Here is a 17,983-nt window from a genome sequence, read left to right on the forward strand (position 1 = left end):
ATACTGACATGCCCTGTACCAGTCGTCATGCTTCCTAGTTCTGTCCATTGGCCCCAATGAGTCTCTCTGAGACATAAGAAATCTGCAGAAATTAAAGATCAGTAACCGATATCAGAGAATATCACTGAGTTCATGCCTACCTGACCTCAATTTAACGTTCCAAGTCCACTAAAGTCTCCGATAACCTTTCATCGTCTGTTTGTGATTATCTGTTCTCATGAATTTCTGATCCCGGCCATTAATCGCTTCGCATTTTTCTGTCACCCTGTGCAACTCTCCCGTCCACAAAGTCACGTTGTCCATTACATGGAATGGCCAGGTTCCTGTCCACTTATTAGGTAGACACCTGCTTCGCACATTGTCGGCTGTCGTGAGATCAAGGAGCTCTGGCGTGAGACGATGAAAGGTTTGATTCTGACAGGTAACTCATAGTCGAATGAGCCCGACCAAAACGAAGCTTCCAGTGATCAACGGAGGGGTCTCGATCGAAATAACTGCGTCGTCCACCAAGGCTGGGCTCGCAATAACAACTGCCCACATCTTCAAAGTTTGCAAAATCTGCTGCATCTCCCTCATTGCCCTCAGAGACGTAGAAGTGTAGATTAACGATGACGTTGCCTATGAGTAAGCTCATTTGCTTTGCAGCTGTACTTTCCCGCAACGCCCGAGTTGTTCCACTAAGCCCTTCAATTCTTTCGGCGTAGTTCTGCGCGATGTCTGTGACTTGCCCCCGAAGTTGCTCCTGGCCTCGGGCATCTTTGCGAAACCATTCATTCGCTTCATCAAGTCTTTTCTGAGTCACTAGAGGATCATTTCTGTAAGGCAAAGGCCATGTTGTTGGTTTATGCACCACTGGCTCAGAGAGCCCAGGTGGAGGTCTTATGCGTTTGCTAGTCATTAGGTTTAGATATCCTGAGAAGCCGGCCGCGGGAATACCCTTCCATCTTTCAGTAAAATCATACCAGATAGGACACAGCCTCAACGGCTTTTCAGTCAGTCCTAACTGACTGGTTGCTCTGATATCTATTCCCCCCGAATCAACTGAATCTGTGGTTGTTGACTCGCCGCTTAGATCAAAAACACGTTCATGTGGGCTGTCCATAGCCGTAGTTCCCTGGATGTGTGCATCGTATGCTTCCATTTGCGCGGCCGATAAGTTGTCCTGGTCCGCAGTAATTTTCTCATACACAGCCCTTCCAAACAAGGTCGACTTTTCTTCGTCAGTATAGCCTTTGTCATCTTGATAAGGACTATCACGGTCAGGGCCTGAGGTATCAGCACGAGGTATTTGTGGAGCATCTATATCATTCGAAAGTGGAGAGCAGGACAAAGCCGACGTCTCTGACTGACACTCCATCACAGGTGTACTTGGCTTAGGGCTTGGTACATGCTCGTGCGCAACATCCAAAGAAGGATCCCATGAGAGAGATGAGAAATCCCTCGATCGATCTTCTTGTGACTCCAAGAGCGATGGGTGTAGAGTTAATAAGCTCTCATGAGCGACAGCATGATCGTAGTGAACAGGTACCGATTCGTAAGGAGACCGGTTGTCCGGCGTGTCGAAACTGGCGCTATAGATATTCAGAGAGGAGTCCGTCATGATGTTACCCTCAGCTATGAAATTCTGGTTGTAAAGGTTGGGCTGCGGTACACCCATGAAAGACAGCCCACTGGAGATCGAATGTAGATCTGTCGACCAAGGAAGGTGCTCAGAGCTGTGATATTCATCATTTCTCAGGAAGGGGCTCTCTGATATGCAGCTATGTTGCTGTGAATGTGAGTAGTAATAGGGGATTTCGTAGTTCTGGGAATAGTTAAGAGGATTCTCTCGGTATTGAATAATGCCTGCATTTGTCGGCCATGCCTCTTCCCCACACTGTACTTCTGGACTATAATTGTACGATTGCGAATGAACCTGAGAGGATGCTGAGGACCTTTCACTGTGCTTGCTCAAATTACACTCACCACTATGTGCACGATGAAGGGCAGATAATCGAGAGCGAGGCTTGCTTTGGCCCGTTTCGAAGAGGGCCATGGGGGTTTGGCTGTCCTTGCTACCGCTGTCTTCGATGCTCTCGAGTTGCAAAGGCTTCCAGGACTTATTGCCTTTGTTTCGGGGGTGTACCTTGGCAAATTTGGTCAAGCAGATAGCTTGTGACGACGGCAGATCATCAAGATTACGCAATTCATAAACGTCATCCTGGTACATCGGGCTCTGTATATTTCTGGACCTAAGGGTCTGAGGCCTCATGAAGGGTCTTCTAAAGGCCATCCTCGATGCGATGTGATTATCTTCGGCAACTAGGGGAGGGACAAGACTCTTTGGGAGAGGCCGTGCTTGTTCTGCAAGAGAGTCAGGCCGCGTGATCGAGTGTAGCGAGGATTGCGAGAGACTATTCGGAAGGGGAGTTTGTGGAAGAAAGGATGTGAAGCGCCTGATTTTGGTGTTCTTGGAGACTGGTTGAAGGGGAAAGGCGCCGTCTGTTCTGATGGGAGTGAGCTGAGGCGCTGGTGTTAGTGTAGAGAGACGCGACCCAGAAGACTGGACAAGGATTGGGGAGTTAGAACACGCGCAGAAATCGCGAAGAATTTGCTAGGTACTGACTAACATGTAACGAGTCGCACTTTGATGCAGGCCTTGGCCATTCACTGGAAGAAGGCGTGACGGCTCTGTTTTGAACATGTTGAACCGGACTAATGGCACTGGGAATTGGGCGACAGGCGCCTAGAGGAGCTCTTCCTGGCGCGATGTTCTCGATGGTCACTGCAGCCTTCTTCCTGCGAGACTTTTGTCCTGTTGTAGAAGTTGGGATCAGCTGGTAAAAAAACAGAGGCACTACTCCCGCGCCCGCCTAATCAGCCTGTGTGAGGAGAAATGCCTTACGACGGCGGTTTTTTCTGGTCCTCACTTCATCCGACATCTCAACACTGAGCTATTCCAATGTATTCCACGACCTCGCCAGGATATTTGTTAGATACGCATAAAACGATATACTTTAGCAGAAGTACGTGTCTCTGCCAGGGCATTTGCATTGTAATGTGATATGGCCAATGTACAACGTAGTAAACAGATGGGCATCTCTCGCATTAGAGAAAAGATAAGGAAGGTACAGGTCAGCGATACTTATGCATATCTTCTAGTATTTCTGCGGACTAGTAGTAGGAAGGATCAATCGCCTGAGTTTGAGTTAGACACTATTACTTCGAGAAATAATGACTAACAGGGATATATTCAACTAAATCTTGAGACACAAGCATGTAATTATTCCTTAGGCGAAACGTGCCAGTTTGAGCACAGCTATTTATTACATCTACCTGATTATGGCAAGACAGCAGGAAATTCACTTGGCAAATTCGATACAAGGAACAACTTCACAAACGCAGATACACACCTATCATTGAACGTTGCTTACCGTTGGCTACGCTGTGTGCCGCCTGCAGGGTATCGGTTATCTGACTCAAGAGTACGAGAGCCCAGTTTACTCGGATCATGACCATGAGCACCTTCACTGTGCCGGCTGATGCCGGATCCAGGCGTGTTGTAGCTGCTACCTCCTGGTGCACCACCAGGGGAACCATAAGAGTCTGTGCCTGAACTATAACGACCAGGGCCAGACCCAAAACCACCATAACCGCCAGCGCCTGCCTGAGAGCCAAGATCACCGGTGCCTGTTCCATAATGAACCGCACCTTGACGAGAGTCATACTCCCCAGCGCCGGTTTCATAATTACGAGCATTAGGGCGGGTGCCATACTCTCCAGCACCAGACCCATAGTTACCCGCAGTTGGATGGGAGCCATGTTCACCAGCACCAGTCCCATAATTGCCTGTGTTAGGCTTGTCGTAATTAGTAGTGTTGGATCCGTAGCTGCCCTGGCCAGTGTGAGAACCGTATGTGTTGGTGCTGGAGTCATAGCTGCCCGCACCCCTCTTCGATCCGTATTCGTGAGAGCTGTAGTCGCTGGTATTGGACCCATACTTATCGGTGGGCCTATATCCATAGCCAGTATCTGATTCGTGTTTTCCAGCATTAGAATTTCCAGCCTGACTACGATGCTCTAAGCAAGAAAATTATTTGTCAGCAAGGGTTGATATGGATTCTCACAGCAGCTGGCTCTCATACCGTTGGAATCGTGGTGATGGCCGGTTACGGCATCTTTGACCTTGTGAAGGAGATGCGACATTGTGGAGTGCTATGATGTAGAAGATTAACTTTTCTCGAACAGTGTATAATCAGCTTCGGGAGGTAGTATTCATAGTTCACGAATAGATGTTATTCAGAGCGTAGAACCCCCGACGGACATTGATATATATACTTCAACAATGGGCGATTGTACGCCTTCTGTACACTTGACGCCATCGGGGGAGATTTGTAATGAACCGGTGATGGAGGGACCAAAAAGTGGTTCAATTTGGGACAATGACGTTGGATGTCTTCATCATGTCTTTGTTGTGTGTATCTTGAAGTTAAGAGGACGATCGTTTGTGGTACTAAACACGTCACTAGCCCCAAACGGAACCAAATAAGCTATTGGGACCACCAGCATCAGCCACGACTCGTCCGATGGCCGCCACAATTTATCAGTCACCCCCACCTTCATGGAGGGTTCCACCTTTGCCTATCGTAAGGGGAAACAGACCCATACAAACCATGAAATGGTGTTCCGCACTGTTACTGTGTACTGAGTAGTACTCTTCGAGTGGAAATTTTTTCTTTGTACGGTCAGTATGTTTGACGGTCATAGAAATTGGGTTCCAGAGGAAAATGCAGTACTTAGCATATTCAAGCAACCAGATCACTCATTTTTATTTTCAATTATTTATTTATTTTTTTTCAAGTCCCAGGGACATAAACCTTGAAGTCTAGAGATACGACATACTTTATGAAAATTGACATAGCAGTGAATGGCAAGTAGAAGGAGGAAGAGTTCTTTTGGTTCCATCTTGAGCATTACTTCACGTGGACAATTAAGATCTTACTTGGGAGTTGGACGGACCATCCATGCGGGATGTCTAGGGCAAAGTGGTCCCGTGAATGCGCGTAGGGCGACGATCGAAATGCAATCCGTTGATGTGGGGTGGGGACCGATGACAGCATGATCTGCGGGGGACGATTTCTTACCTTATTCAGAGAGGAACCGAACTTCTTGAAAATTAAGTATCGTAAAGATAATCCTTGGGATATCGCAGGTGTCCGGTGATAGTCGAATATTGTACGTACGATACAGTGAGACATGGGAGAAACCCCTACAAACAAACAAGGAATGCGGACTCCACTGCCGTGACCAGGTCGGCAAACAAGAATTATTGTAGTCGCTCTCGACCAGCGTTGCCTGACCTTTCATGCCTGAGGCATACAACACTATCCCGTGACTCCGAGGCTGTGCTGCGGTTGTTGCGTGTTACGGAGACGCTCTCCAGGCGCTTGAACGGAGTTCACCCTCACACACTAAACTCTCTTTCTTTCTCCCCTTCTCCACCCACCACCCCCCATCGCATCGTTCATGACTCTTTCTGCACCTCCTTTTTCCCTCCTTCATCTTTTTTGTCTCCAGGTGCTGACTGAACATCGCTAATCTGCTTCGCTTTCCTTTTGTTGTTTTCCCTCCCCTCTCGATGAGTGCCCGCTTTATTCTCCTTCGACGACCGTCTGATTGGTCATAGCTCGTCAGTCAACAACAAAAGAGCCTTCATACCAAACACCGAAACTTTCCTGGAATTATAGTCGATTTCACCTCCAGTCAGACACAGGTAGTCTTCTGGTTGTCTATATCTGACAAGGCTCAACTATGCGACCGCCACGTCTGATCTTCCTTGTTTTCTGTTTCATCTTCTTTCCGATCTTCCTCACTCTCTTTTCTGTTCTTACATCATCGTCTCGTGTGACCACCCCCAGTTCGTTCGCTGGTCGAGCGACGGGACTTCATGCTCTCTTTTCCTTCAACATACCCTCCTCGCTGTTCCCACCGTCTGCTATCATTAGCTTGACCGATGATAACTCGACATTCTTCCTGGCCCGGCCCGCAGCGTTTGGCCCGCTCCTTCCCGACAAGGGGCTCAGCGGTCAGCTATGGATCGGCAGCGGATTCGGAGATAGAACCACTACCGGGGCGGAAGGCGAATTAGGGTGTTCAGATATTCCAGGGTGGGGTGAGGGCGAGGGTCACAGGCAGGATATACCAGCGGCGTCGGATGCCATGCTCGGGAAGCATCTCCCCGGTGCTGGAGCTGACCCGGTGACTTCGAATATCCATCTTACGGATCCTAAACAGGATATCGACTCACAAGCCAGCTCAAATGACGGTGTTGTGACACCATCGACGAACGATGGCACGGATGATCATCTGCACCACCCACTTCCCGAATCTAAGGTAGCGGAGTCGGGTGTCTCCGAGCAGCGCGGGGATAGCCACCAGAACAGGCAAACTGAGCATGCTGATATACAGTCTTTACAAGAGAGCGCTGAGATCAGCGGTAAGGTTGTTCTATTGAGTCGGGGTGGCTGCGGCTTCTTGGAGAAGGTCAAATGGGTTCAAAGGCGTGGAGGAATCGCGTTGATTGTTGGAGACGATACTCGTGGAGGCAGCCTTATCACCATGTACGCGCGAGGTGACACGTCCAACGTGACAATTCCCGCTCTATTCACCTCATATACCACGGCGCATTTGCTCTCGTCACTCGTTCCTCCGCAGGCCGGGGGAGACTCGAGCGTAGATGATGCTTCTGGGCCACGCCACACAAAACTTTCCAGCCAGAGTACGACTGGGAATCAGCAGATAGTGCCTACGACGACATCGACCGCGGCTGTGTCGCCGACTTCCACGCGATATGCCACATCATCTGGCAGGAAATCAACCACGGCGACCCGCAAAGCAGGCTTCATTCAGAGTCTCGGGTCTCTGCTGGGAATGGGGAGGAATGGTGGACGCCTGCCAGAGGATAGCCAACGACCTCCCAGCAGTGGAAACATTGACTGGGTTCTAAAGGATCCCTGGGAGGATATGGAGATGTCCGAGGATGGCACCGATCATGGCCACAACCGGGCAAAAGCCGATAGCGGTGCTGGCGACCGCCAGAAACCTGATGTTGCTTCGCAAGCGGCCGACGGTGATGGGTTTGTGATTGGCGTTCAGGATTGGCGCGACCCAGACCTTCTAGTTCCGATCAGCAGTTCCATCCCGTTGCCGAGCAGTGTCCCGGAGTCGGAGGCTAGCAAAATGCAGACTACCGGAAAAGGCTCACGCCCCACAGGTGCCTCGCTCAAGGGTGGCAGCATAACCCCAGGAAGCGGCGAGTATCGTACTCTAGATAAGTCAAAAACTAGCAAAGCAGAGTTGCACGGTTCCAACCACCAGAGCTTGACTAGTGACACCCACGAATACCATAAGCAGAGCAAGGGATGGTTTGCAAGACATTTCTCTTGGACGAAGGATGGCGAGAAGGACTTGAGTCGGCCTGTTAGGCGAGATCATATCGAAGATCGAAAGTTGCATGGTGCATCTGGATTCCAGGGCCTCCAAAACACTGGGCAGCTCGAGCACGAGGGTTTATGGGTTACATTGACACCAACAAGCATGTCCACTAGCCCGTTCTTCGATACCCTTCTGATACTCGTCGTGAGCCCCCTGCTTACACTGACAGCGGTTTATGCTCTTTTGTTGCTGCGCTCTCGCATCCGTCGAAGACGTTGGCGAGCCCCAAAATCTCTTGTTGACCGTCTCCCCGTGAGGACGTACCACACAATCAGCATGTCTTCGTCCTCCACATCAAGCTCATCCCGGTCCTCGAGCCCTGGTCCGGTCTCACCAACGTCGCCCTTGCTGGGCTCTAGAAACCGCTCGGGACACCGTCGCTCGCAGGAAGCACGGGAGGCCACAGAAGACCTGAAGAGCCCCAAAACAAAGTCATCCAAGAAAGAGAAGGCTGGCTCGTCATCCGCGCTTTGGAGGCGCAAATATACTGGCCGGCAGGTAGAGTGTGTTGTCTGCCTCGAAGAATACGTGGACGGGCAGAGCAGGGTAATGAGCTTGCCCTGTGGGCATGAGTTCCATGCAGAGTGCATGTAAGTGGCGGTCCAAGTAGATGTCTTCTGGTCTGTATCGCTAACAGTAATAGTACTCCATGGCTGACAACTCGTCGGCGAACCTGTCCCATCTGCAAAGGGGATGTCGTTCGGTCAATGTCCCAGAATAAGGCCGCTGAAACACGCGAATCTGCGGAGTCGATTGACCACACCTATCCTCATGAACTAGACTCCCATCCAAATGCGCCGTCTGCTCCTGTCCCGATTACAAACAGCGTTGAAGATGAAGGGTCTGACCTCGAACGTCGCGGTGGCTCAGATGTTGGTCTGCTTGAGCGGCACTCATCTTCGGCGCCCCCGCCCAACTGGAGAAACTTCGCCGCACTTAGCTTCTCGGCCCTCAGTGGCGATACTATTTGGCATCAAGGCCGGACTGATCGCGAGCGATGATATTTTCACTTTTCCTTCTCAAATACCCCTGGCATATAGTTACAGCGAAGCATGAACATGAACCTCGGTTCCTTCAGGGACTCACCGCTTTGCGATCGGAAAATACTTCCCATTGGCGATCTTTTGGGCCGTCCACATTGGACTTGGTTGGCGTTACGGATACGGTGTGCAGGCGCAGTGCAGGACGAGGCAGATCATTAGCTATACAAAGCGGCTGAAAACTGCCCGCAGCCAATGATTTCATTTATGTTTCTCTTTTCTGGACAGTTACTACCTAGTTTTTTTTTCTTCCTAAACGTGGTGAATAGCGTTTTCTGATCGTATTGTGACGACACTCCCCTTCTTGCCTTGTGCATGTCTACTCTATTTATGCATTTATGTATGTATATTAAAACTGGGTGGGTCGAGGCACTCGATCTATCGATCGGGTAATATAAATAGATTGCACTATTGAATCCCGTGACGTCATGTGTCCGCCGCTAAGCCTCCTGAGAAGAAAATAAAAACATTCAATCTTTTTACGATCTCTCACGACCAGGAGACACCAACCACACCATGGATGACAAGGCCAAAAAGGCCCTCATTGAAGAGGCTAAGCATGCCCAAGAGGTCGCTCAAGAGGTCGCCCTATCGGGCGCATACCTCTATCCTTTCAAGGTGAGGGATCCTTTTGATAGCTCCCTAATGCGAGCAGAAAAATAGATGTGGTCGCCTCACAATTCTTTACATTACGATTCATATGGAGAAACTCTAACAGTCATTAAACGCAGGGCATAGTGTACTTCGCGTACCACAAGGACCTCTGGCGTCCGCTCCTCTCACAAGTCGGACAAATCAGTAGTCTCGGTTTCAGCGTGACAGGCGCCATGTTCTTCTTCACCTACGTACCACAAGCAGCTATCATGTCTTTCACCAGCGGCCCGTTGGCGCCCATATCCGCCGCTCTGCTCATCCTCAGCGAAAGTTCTGCGATCACGAACTTTCTCGCTCGCTCTTTCCTCCTGGAAGAGGCACTGACGGATACCTTCGACGGCACGCTCATTGCCCGCGGTCATGAGTCGCTTGTCGCGGAGGGTCGGCAGATCAAGCGGCAGGCGGGTAGAGATGCCATTGCCCGGTTGGGCAAAATGGTGAAGCGCCCCCTGGCTCGGATGAAGCCGCAGGCGTTGCTGCATACGCTTATCCTTCTACCGTTGAATTTTATTCCGGTGGTGGGAACAGCGATGTACGCATATGCGCAGGGAAAGAAGTTAGGGCCCGTGGCTCATACGAGGTATTTCCAGCTGAAGGGGTGGGGTGAGAAGCAGAAGGATGCATGGGTGGAGAAGAATAGGGGGGCGTATACGGGGTAGGTTTACTCATTGCTTTTCATTATTCCATTTGAGATATATGCTTTTGTCTGGACTTTTACTGATTTGCTTTGACCAGGCTTGGAATGGCCTCGTTTGTGTTGGAAATGATTCCTTTCGCTTCTATCGCGTTTTCGTTCACGAACACTGTGGGTGCGGCACTGTGGGCGGCGGATTTGGAGGCGGTACGCAGGTAAAATTTGTTGTATATACTCTGGTTGAAAACCAGCATTCGATATACCTCTGGAAGTGTACAATAAAAGCATCAGTTTTGAGGGCCATTCTTGGCATACAATCATTACTCCGTGGGTGTTTAATAAGGGTTTGATTTCTGTTCAGGTACCTATTTCATTTCTTGTGGCGCCAGATTGATAGGATATGGTTCAATTGCAAATGAACACGGATACAGTGGAGTAATGACGGCACATTTAGCTCTCTTTGTCCAAGTGCCCAGTACACGTTCCTTTATAGTTGCAGGTGTATGGATCCTACTAGTAAATAGTATGATGGAAATGCATCTTATCATACCGGTGATTGGTAAGCGTGGGGCCAACAACCCCAACACCCCTTGGGTGTCAAAAGTACTCAGTTGATTACCAATCATGTACGAAGTACGATCTACTTGTTATGTTAGTATTACACTGCAGCCGGATAGCAGGATTGTAAGGCAGATTTCGTTGATCGAGGACATGCCAGACAGTAATAGTGATTGGTAATCAATGAATGACACAACTAAGAACTATTAAGTTGTTGCTTCGCATAACAGAGGGTGCAACCCATCCGGTTTTGCGAGGTCCTAGAGTTAGCTTCTCTTTGCCTGGCAATAATGAATTAGTTTCCAACCTGTTTTACATAAGTAAATATGTCCTTCAATTTTAAGGTTGTTCATATCAATTCGTAAGCTGGTCGACATGCAGGTGGGTCTGGATCAATACCTATTCAATTGGTAATCATACCACAAGAGAACCGTCTCGTGCTAAGCATTGTCGGACGGACTGGTGGACGGGCAAACTAAGCATCCTGATCCTCCTCAGCTTTGCCTCGGCGATCATCATCATCATCCTCTCTCTGCTGGATCGCCGTAAACACAGTCCGCGGCTTGTATGCCTTCACCATCGTTGTATGGGTTGGTGGGCGGAGCAGCACAGCACAATCCCTCTTCCCGGCCACAGGCCATGCAGACGACCATGACCCCGGATATTAAGCGAACAGGTACAAGACTCGGCATGATTCTGAGTATTGTTGGTTTTGCTACGTCGCTTTGGTTATGGGTGATGGAGGAAGTTATATGGCCGCAGATCTTCGCCGGCGTCTGTATTCTTTTAGGCGCTTTTGCTGCTGTTACTACGCGAGTGGATAGAGTGGGCTGGATGTGGAATGTGAATGCGTGATATTGCTGTCCCTTAGGGTTGTTCTTCGGGCTTTGTTCCTGGCTCAACACCTACTAAGCCTTGCTCTTGGATTCCTAGCCGCATGGGATAGCGGCGTCTTGACGAACGTAGGTGGCCCCTGACATGTTGTCTATCGAATCAACTCTACGGCATTTCTTTGTTCTACCATATCCTGTGGGAAGACTATGATCAAATATGTTTGAATATATAATAAAAATTAATTGAATACAGGGGTTCTGTGCGATGTATATAATCCAAGGGGTTACTATAGAAAGGAAAACTAGATGATGAGATATATAATTCGCCAGAACAATGCAATTACCAAATTAACCAGAAAGCTCGCTTAAAATAGTCAATCCAAAACAAGAACACTCAAACGCTAAGGAGAAAAGAAAGAGAAATCAATTATTAATCAGCAATGACAGCTTCGACTTCCAATCATCGACAAGGGCTTTGGCTTCTTTTGCTGATTCCCTTGATATCTGCAGCTCTGCTTCCAGAGATTCATTCTTTGCCCGAAGCTCTTGAATCTCCTTGTTTGCATTCTCGAGTTGGGCCGCGTTCGCCTGTAGTCTTTCGAGCTCTTGTTCCGAAAATCGCCGACGTTCCAACTCCCGGCGCAGAGCCATCAGATTGAGGTCGCGCATCTGGATTGTTTGCATACATCGGGTGTTTTCTTCGCGTAGGTTCTCAATTTCTAGTCTCAACGATGCATTTGATTCAAGCTCTCGGTATAGGACATTGAGGGATGCATCAACCTCGCTGGGCAGGCTCATATACCGAGATTTTCGCTGGCGTCGGGGCGGCTGAGAGACTCCTGATTGTGTATACATGTTTTCATTCATCTCATCATTGTCAGGTGAGGCTTCTCGGGCTGGATTAGTGGCTGGTATAGCCTCTCTGTCGTTGATGCTTTGTTCATGTGTTGACGACGCCTGTGGTTGCCTGTGCAGGGGTGTAGCATGAGAGTGTGGATTTGATAGAGAAACGCTGTCGACCTCTATCGCAGGAGTGCCTGTAGCAGGAGCGCCATGTGCCTCTGTCAATCTTGGCGAAGCGGGTGGTGTAAGCGCAGGAGGTATTATATGCCAACCCCGTCTTACGCATATGACACAAAATAGTTCATTTTGGGGGTTCCGCAGCCAACCAGCAGGCATGCAATCGCCATGAAATGCCAGTCGGCAAGTCAGGCATGGCTCGAGACTATCTGACTTCAAGCAAACGCGACAGTAATCTTCATGGATTGACCCGTTTCCTGATACCCAATTGTTATCATTAGTCCTACTTATCAGCCTGTGCAACAAGAAAGAACCTTCTTACGTTTCCATTCCTTGTGTCTGCGTATTTGGGAAGCAAGCGACTCCTTTTCGAGAGCAGCCAAGGTATCTGACCATGATACGCGTGATTGCGAGTCAAATATACTGGAAATGTCGACTTGTCTTTGTTCCTGAGATCCAACCTGATTTATAATACCTGTCTCTTCGATTCCTCGGGCAGGACGGAGCCCGCCTCTCCTGTTCTGCGCACCACGTGCTGGGCGCTTCGAGCGTGTTTTTCTCACAGCCGTGGAGCGCATGTCGGACTTTGTACTTGGTATTTGAAGTCGGAGGCGCGTATCAAGGATAACAGGTATAAATGTTTCAGTGGTCAGTCTGCTTAATCAGATTCAATAGGCGTTGTGACAGAGATGAGTTTGGTTTGCTTAGTCATGTTGCTCCAGTAACCCTAAAACTACTTGGGAACGAGGGAAGACATCCATGTCACATAACCACGAGCAACGAACCCATCCATTACTATGAGGCTCTTTCTAATGGTTAGTAGAATCCAGTCTTTTAGTATAGGTGTCATTCAACGTTCATCGTCCTCTGCATCTATGATACGAGGTGCCTTTCGGGCCTAGTCCGTCACATATGACTCATGAGCCAGTCTCAACAATAATACTCCACGTTTTGACAGTTTCTTCTTAAATATCATGTACACCAAATGTTTGCGCCTGTATGTACACAGTGATTGAATCAAAGGCTTTCTACTTTGAGAGTGTCTTCCCACTGTTTCACAGTCAGGACTCGAGCAAAGAGTCAAAATTGCAGAGAGCTATAAACAGAGACAAGCAGAAACTACCTCAGAGCTCTATAGTAGCCAAATTATGAAGGATGAGGAGGTGATCCGTGGCCGTGATACTTTTGCTAAACAAAATCATGAGTCTTGGGCGTAATGTTCGAGCAGCCCTTCACCTTTGAGGTAGTTGAATTCATTTCATTATTTACTAAAATAGTAGTCACCGCTTAGTAGTACTACCAAATAACTAAACGCGAGGTCCATGTTCATCCTTCATCGTCTCTTCTTCATTCTTATCTATCAGCTGTTCATCTTCCAGGTTTCCATCAGACCAATAGATGGTGCTCGGACAGGCAATTACCTGATGTATGGCTCCGGTTGTAAGATCTTTATCGACTGATTTTCTATCCCTTCTGTTTGTGTGAAGGAATCTAATCACTTGCGCCACTGAGGCATTATTGGAGCTTATCTCCTGAATTATCTGCATTGATAGCAGGGTGGGTCGGAACACAATATTAGCGTCAGTATCTGATTTAGTGCGGAATGAAATATAGCTCGTCCCGGCTCTTATGAAATGCAGGCCGTCTTTTCAAATGGAATATTTTCAGCAGGCATGGTGGCCGACTAGAAAATCGCATAGAGTTGTGTCTCGTTTTTGCTTAGTGCATTGAGAAGCCACCAGACAGAACCCATTTCAGTCAGCTGCTGAACAATTCCATCCTGGATATCATGGACGCCAGTAATCTCTGTATGCCCAAGTAAATGGCCTATTTCTTACCGAAGTAAGTCCCAATAGCGAGTAGCCTGCAGTAGGCCGCTCAACAAGCAATTTAAATATTGGATTGGCAATGATATCTCCAGTTTCCCACATGATAGTAACCTTATCAACTGCATTAACAACATGGAATCGCTTAAGGAGATTCACGAGTATCCCTGTCACCATTATCACGATCGGGAATGGACGGTGCGGTGCTTGCTGGGGCCGGGCGCCACAGTTTTGGCCATCGAATCCAATATCCAATAGTCTTGCGTTGTTCTGCTCCGCTGGCTTCCGCATGGGATTCTGGGTCTGGGATCCAAAATCATTATCCGCGGTAATTAGAGTTTCTTTGTTCGGCCTTGGGATTCTCGCTTTTCTTTTCGGCCGGGGTTTAGTTGTCTCTTCTGGTGCGGTACTCGGTGTGGCTTCTTGCGTAGATGCGGTCTGGCCCGTCTGGGTGAGTTAGGTGGCCGAGGCCGCTAATAGCTGCGTTAATAGTTGGGCCGACCCTCAACTATAGCTCTATCCACATCTTCATCATCTGAGAGTTCCTCGATAATAGCCCGTGAAAGTTCAGGCACGTCTGAAGCTGTTTGCCAGCATCAAACCCCCTCATCGTCAGCATCACTATCTGTACTGCCAGCTCTTCCCGGCTGATTGGTTGTGGTCGTGGGGAGAGCTTTGCAAAGTCAATAGCCATCTGAATATCAGTCCCACCAGGATCTAATGATCTTGTCTTGCCTGACTTCATCTCACAGAATCCTTCCACAAGGGGGCGCACGAGTAGATTCATAGCACCTTCAAAATCGGGAACAGCCCTTACAAGTCTCCCCACTGTCTTTGTCCAATTCTGCGCGTTATTTATAAGCAAAAAAGCGCGGCCATGTCCCCCCCCCCCCCCCCCCCCCCCCCCCTTTGTTTGTCACTTCTTGCTTTGCCCTTGTCACTGTCTTCTGGTTCTTCGCGATGTTTTTTACCGCTCGGTCGACCTTTCCCCAGATATTCCGGTCCGTTTGAACTTATTAAAACCAGCCATAGTGTCCCTGCCAGTTTGGTATAACCTAAGTAGGACCTGCTCCCCGGTATTCTCAACCCACTCAATAGCCTGTGATACATTGGCTACGGCCTCATCTAAACGAATCTTGTATGTTGATCCGTCTAGATGATTCACTAGACGCTAGTTGGTGAGCTGAAAAGGAGAAGCGGGTTAAAACCAGTGTGAGAGGAAGTATTGGAGGTCATGGCAGCTGATCAGGATTTTTTCTTTTAGAAACGAGACGCAGGAGACTTGCAAAAATAGCTGGGAGGAAGAAATGAGCGGGGTGTCGTAATTCCATGACGCATCATGTGACATCTTGCTTGTGTGAATATGAATACAGGCATTTGAAGACTAGAGCTGAATCTTGTCAGCGCCGCAGAATACCAAGAGGATTGCAGTCACGGCGTCCTCGTTGCGAACACATTAACACCATGAACTCATGACTCAAAAACTGAATATCAAATTTATTTGCCCAATTCGTTCTCTAGACAAACGACGAATATCTAAAAGACAACATTGCAGCAGGATGACCCCTTTAAAGACTGCTTTGGTCATTGACTCATTGATGCTATAGGTATAGCCTGCGTACGTCAATGCCAATGGTTATGTGTCTGGCGAGAAAGGCGAGCTCTACTGAGGTAAGTAATTTTCTATCTTATACTCTGCATTTCTACCCATTTCTCTCTCGTCTTCTCTGAATCTACGCCTGTTATATAGGTCCTGTCGTGTCTTGGGAGCTAACTAACAGCTATTGTTACATAACGAGTAGGCATGCGTACTTTCAAAATCACTTTCCAGAGCCACGTTGAACATTACGTCTGGGGTAGCTTGGATTATTCACTGAAGAAAGTATATTTTGATAAGAGGTTCCGATGTGGACATTATGATGGCAAAGGTAAAAATTGCTGGTATGCTCCACTCAATTCTAGTTTGACATGAAGAGACATTAGGCTGGCTTCTTGACTCAAACAATATTCTACTTTGCACCGGTTGAGCTGACTGTGAGAATTACTGTAATCCTATGTATCATGGCTATCTTGATTGCCATCCTGTTTATGGTTGCTGTTCCTGTAAACGCCGACGGCTGGGATGACTTTACGAATAACCTTGCAACTGGCCTTGCTCCCCTGGTGTCTTTGTTCGGAGAACAGACAACCAAGCAGTTCCTGAGTGAATCCATTTCATTCCTTGATAATATCATTTTTGCCATGGCTCCACTTGGGATATTAACGGCCGTTGTCTCCGTTACCCGAGTGCTGGGATCTGCTTCCATGAAAGCATTTGTCGGTAGAGCCCAGGAAGGAAGAGGTGTTGCTGAAGCAGAGCTTTGCTCCTCCACCAGTGACGACGTGTGCGAGCTATGGAACAGCGGTGGAATAGCCCGGGTTTTTGGACGTCCCAAGATAGTCGAGTTTATTTTTTATCCCAAGTACGAAGATAGTGCGCTTGCATTCTATGGATTGCATTCTGATGGAGCACAGCGCGGTCTTATTAGTCTCGTTCGATTGTTTGCTTATTTCTTAGCGAGTGAGGGGCATTTGGTTCATTAGGTCTAACGTGACTGCCAGCTGTTCCCATCTTTTTCAACCTCGTCACACGGCACCGACTGATCTAAACCATCGAAATGCGCGATCAATGGCATATGCCTCATCTGCTTTCCTGTCTCCATCCAGGCCAATGATTTTGAGAAACGTGCATGAACTCCAAGTAGTTCTTCATTTAATAGTAGGAGTCAAGTTGAGGAGTATGGCTCTCAAGGATCATGTGTTTTGTCAACAAAGAGTGGTTAATGATACCTCGGAGTGCAAACATGTCGGTATCCACATTATACTCCAGTTAGTCAGTATCAAGGTAAACTTGTAAAATATGAGAAATACCAACTAACGCTCTGACTTATAGTCGTATCTGGATGTTTTGCCCAACGTTGGACCATAAGGTACACTTCACCTTTTCTTACAGCATCAAATGCCTTCGTGGACAACAGCCAAACATTATCAAGTCTCTCTAACGCCTTGATGTTGCGGGCTGGAGAAAGCAGAGCGCCAATTCTCCAGCATCTTTGGTGACAAGAAAGCTTCCTGCATTTCGGAAAGAGCAGCCTATCGTATCCGCTAGCTGACTCGGCATTGTAGTATTATCATACGCACCCACTCGGACAAAATCTGGATCAGAAAACACAAGAGTCGAGATCATCTGAACGTATTCAAGGTTATGGTCCATGTATGATTTGAAGGGCGTGCGCATAAGGCAACAGCATCCCCCATCCCTTTTGTAGATGAGCATCCGCGTCTCACTCGACAGCGAGGATACTCGTGTCAGCCGGACTAAACCTCAAGTTAGAAGGTCCATACCCCATGAGTTAGCGACAGACATTGTTGTATTTATCCCTGATCTTGTCGGTGAGTTTTGTGTCTTCACACTTATCGATGGCGGTTTTCCATTCCGACAAAAACTTCGAGACTGTTTTCTTTGAATGGCGGTTTTCTCCAGTATAGGTCATACGGGGAAAATACTGAGCTGCCTCTTGGGGGGGTCAAAAGCTTCGTTGATGAAGGCTCCAAGGATAGACTGATCCGGTTGAGGTACATCTGCGATTGCAAGCAAGGCTCTGTATTGAGACGATTGTTTAACGGGATGCTGATCTGCGACTGTTCCACGGGATAGCCATAGTAAAAAATTGGTTGGGGGCACCTACGTGATAAAGCTTCGTGTCTCGCCTTATGTGACTCGCGTTTTGGGGGGACCAACTGGTGGAAGAGAGGAGCTTTACCGTACGTAATACATAATTCTGGTAACATACATACCGGCATTTTTAGTTCGATTCACCAGGCTAGTATACGTAGTAGTACATAAGCGTCCGTGACAATTCCGCTAGTTACGATAATCCCTATTGGTTGGATCGCTAATTATAC

At 48.2% G+C, this 17,983-nt stretch overlaps 9 protein-coding genes across 9 annotated transcripts; 3 read left to right on the plus strand and 6 right to left on the minus strand.

Moving 5' to 3' along the window:
- Nucleotides 1-376: 376 nt before the first annotated feature.
- On the minus strand, nucleotides 377-2,272 carry BDV27DRAFT_167382 (uncharacterized protein; the record flags this gene model as incomplete). The annotated part of the gene is made up of 1 exon (XM_032074468.1): nucleotides 377-2,272. The coding sequence occupies one exon, from the start codon at nucleotides 2,270-2,272 to the stop codon at nucleotides 377-379; it is 1,896 nt and encodes a 631-aa protein (XP_031923955.1).
- Nucleotides 2,273-3,368: 1,096 nt separating this feature from the next.
- Nucleotides 3,369-4,427, minus strand: BDV27DRAFT_133847 (uncharacterized protein). The gene is made up of 2 exons (XM_032068171.1): nucleotides 4,125-4,427; nucleotides 3,369-4,059 (listed from the first exon to the last, which is right to left on the minus strand). The coding sequence occupies exons 1-2, from the start codon at nucleotides 4,183-4,185 to the stop codon at nucleotides 3,410-3,412; spliced, it is 711 nt and encodes a 236-aa protein (XP_031923956.1). The 5' UTR covers nucleotides 4,186-4,427; the 3' UTR covers nucleotides 3,369-3,409.
- A 1,008-nt stretch (nucleotides 4,428-5,435) lies between these two features.
- BDV27DRAFT_133850 (PA and RING finger domain protein) lies at nucleotides 5,436-8,937 on the plus strand. Its single transcript, XM_032068172.1, has 2 exons — nucleotides 5,436-8,063; nucleotides 8,117-8,937. The coding sequence occupies exons 1-2, from the start codon at nucleotides 5,791-5,793 to the stop codon at nucleotides 8,472-8,474; spliced, it is 2,631 nt and encodes an 876-aa protein (XP_031923957.1). The 5' UTR covers nucleotides 5,436-5,790; the 3' UTR covers nucleotides 8,475-8,937.
- Nucleotides 8,938-8,940: 3 nt separating this feature from the next.
- Nucleotides 8,941-10,240, plus strand: BDV27DRAFT_133851 (uncharacterized protein). Its single transcript, XM_032068173.1, has 3 exons — nucleotides 8,941-9,131; nucleotides 9,245-9,822; nucleotides 9,903-10,240. The coding sequence occupies exons 1-3, from the start codon at nucleotides 9,030-9,032 to the stop codon at nucleotides 10,018-10,020; spliced, it is 798 nt and encodes a 265-aa protein (XP_031923958.1). The 5' UTR covers nucleotides 8,941-9,029; the 3' UTR covers nucleotides 10,021-10,240.
- Nucleotides 10,241-11,615: 1,375 nt separating this feature from the next.
- BDV27DRAFT_167384 (uncharacterized protein) lies at nucleotides 11,616-12,817 on the minus strand (the record flags this gene model as incomplete). The annotated part of the gene is made up of 2 exons (XM_032074469.1): nucleotides 12,535-12,817; nucleotides 11,616-12,469 (listed from the first exon to the last, which is right to left on the minus strand). Exons 1-2 carry the CDS (start codon nucleotides 12,788-12,790, stop codon nucleotides 11,616-11,618), a joined length of 1,110 nt encoding a protein of 369 aa, XP_031923959.1. The 5' UTR covers nucleotides 12,791-12,817.
- Nucleotides 12,818-13,767: 950 nt separating this feature from the next.
- BDV27DRAFT_133853 (uncharacterized protein) lies at nucleotides 13,768-14,371 on the minus strand. The gene has a single exon (XM_032068174.1). It carries the CDS (start codon nucleotides 14,327-14,329, stop codon nucleotides 14,000-14,002), a length of 330 nt encoding a protein of 109 aa, XP_031923960.1. The 5' UTR covers nucleotides 14,330-14,371; the 3' UTR covers nucleotides 13,768-13,999.
- Nucleotides 14,365-14,865, minus strand: BDV27DRAFT_133854 (uncharacterized protein). The gene has a single exon (XM_032068175.1). It carries the CDS (start codon nucleotides 14,823-14,825, stop codon nucleotides 14,547-14,549), a length of 279 nt encoding a protein of 92 aa, XP_031923961.1. The 5' UTR covers nucleotides 14,826-14,865; the 3' UTR covers nucleotides 14,365-14,546.
- Nucleotides 14,866-16,099: 1,234 nt separating this feature from the next.
- BDV27DRAFT_161254 (uncharacterized protein) lies at nucleotides 16,100-16,621 on the plus strand (the record flags this gene model as incomplete). Its single annotated transcript, XM_032073191.1, has 1 exon — nucleotides 16,100-16,621. One exon carries the CDS (start codon nucleotides 16,100-16,102, stop codon nucleotides 16,619-16,621), a length of 522 nt encoding a protein of 173 aa, XP_031923962.1.
- Nucleotides 16,622-16,856: 235 nt separating this feature from the next.
- BDV27DRAFT_133855 (uncharacterized protein) lies at nucleotides 16,857-17,420 on the minus strand. Its single transcript, XM_032068176.1, has one exon. The coding sequence runs from the start codon at nucleotides 17,352-17,354 to the stop codon at nucleotides 17,076-17,078; it is 279 nt and encodes a 92-aa protein (XP_031923963.1). The 5' UTR covers nucleotides 17,355-17,420; the 3' UTR covers nucleotides 16,857-17,075.
- Between the last annotated feature and the right edge of the window lie 563 nt (nucleotides 17,421-17,983).

The sequence above is a fragment of the Aspergillus caelatus genome (assembly GCF_009193585.1).
Source record: "Aspergillus caelatus strain CBS 763.97 unplaced genomic scaffold BDV27scaffold_194, whole genome shotgun sequence".
Lineage (NCBI taxonomy): Eukaryota > Fungi > Ascomycota > Eurotiomycetes > Eurotiales > Aspergillaceae > Aspergillus > Aspergillus caelatus.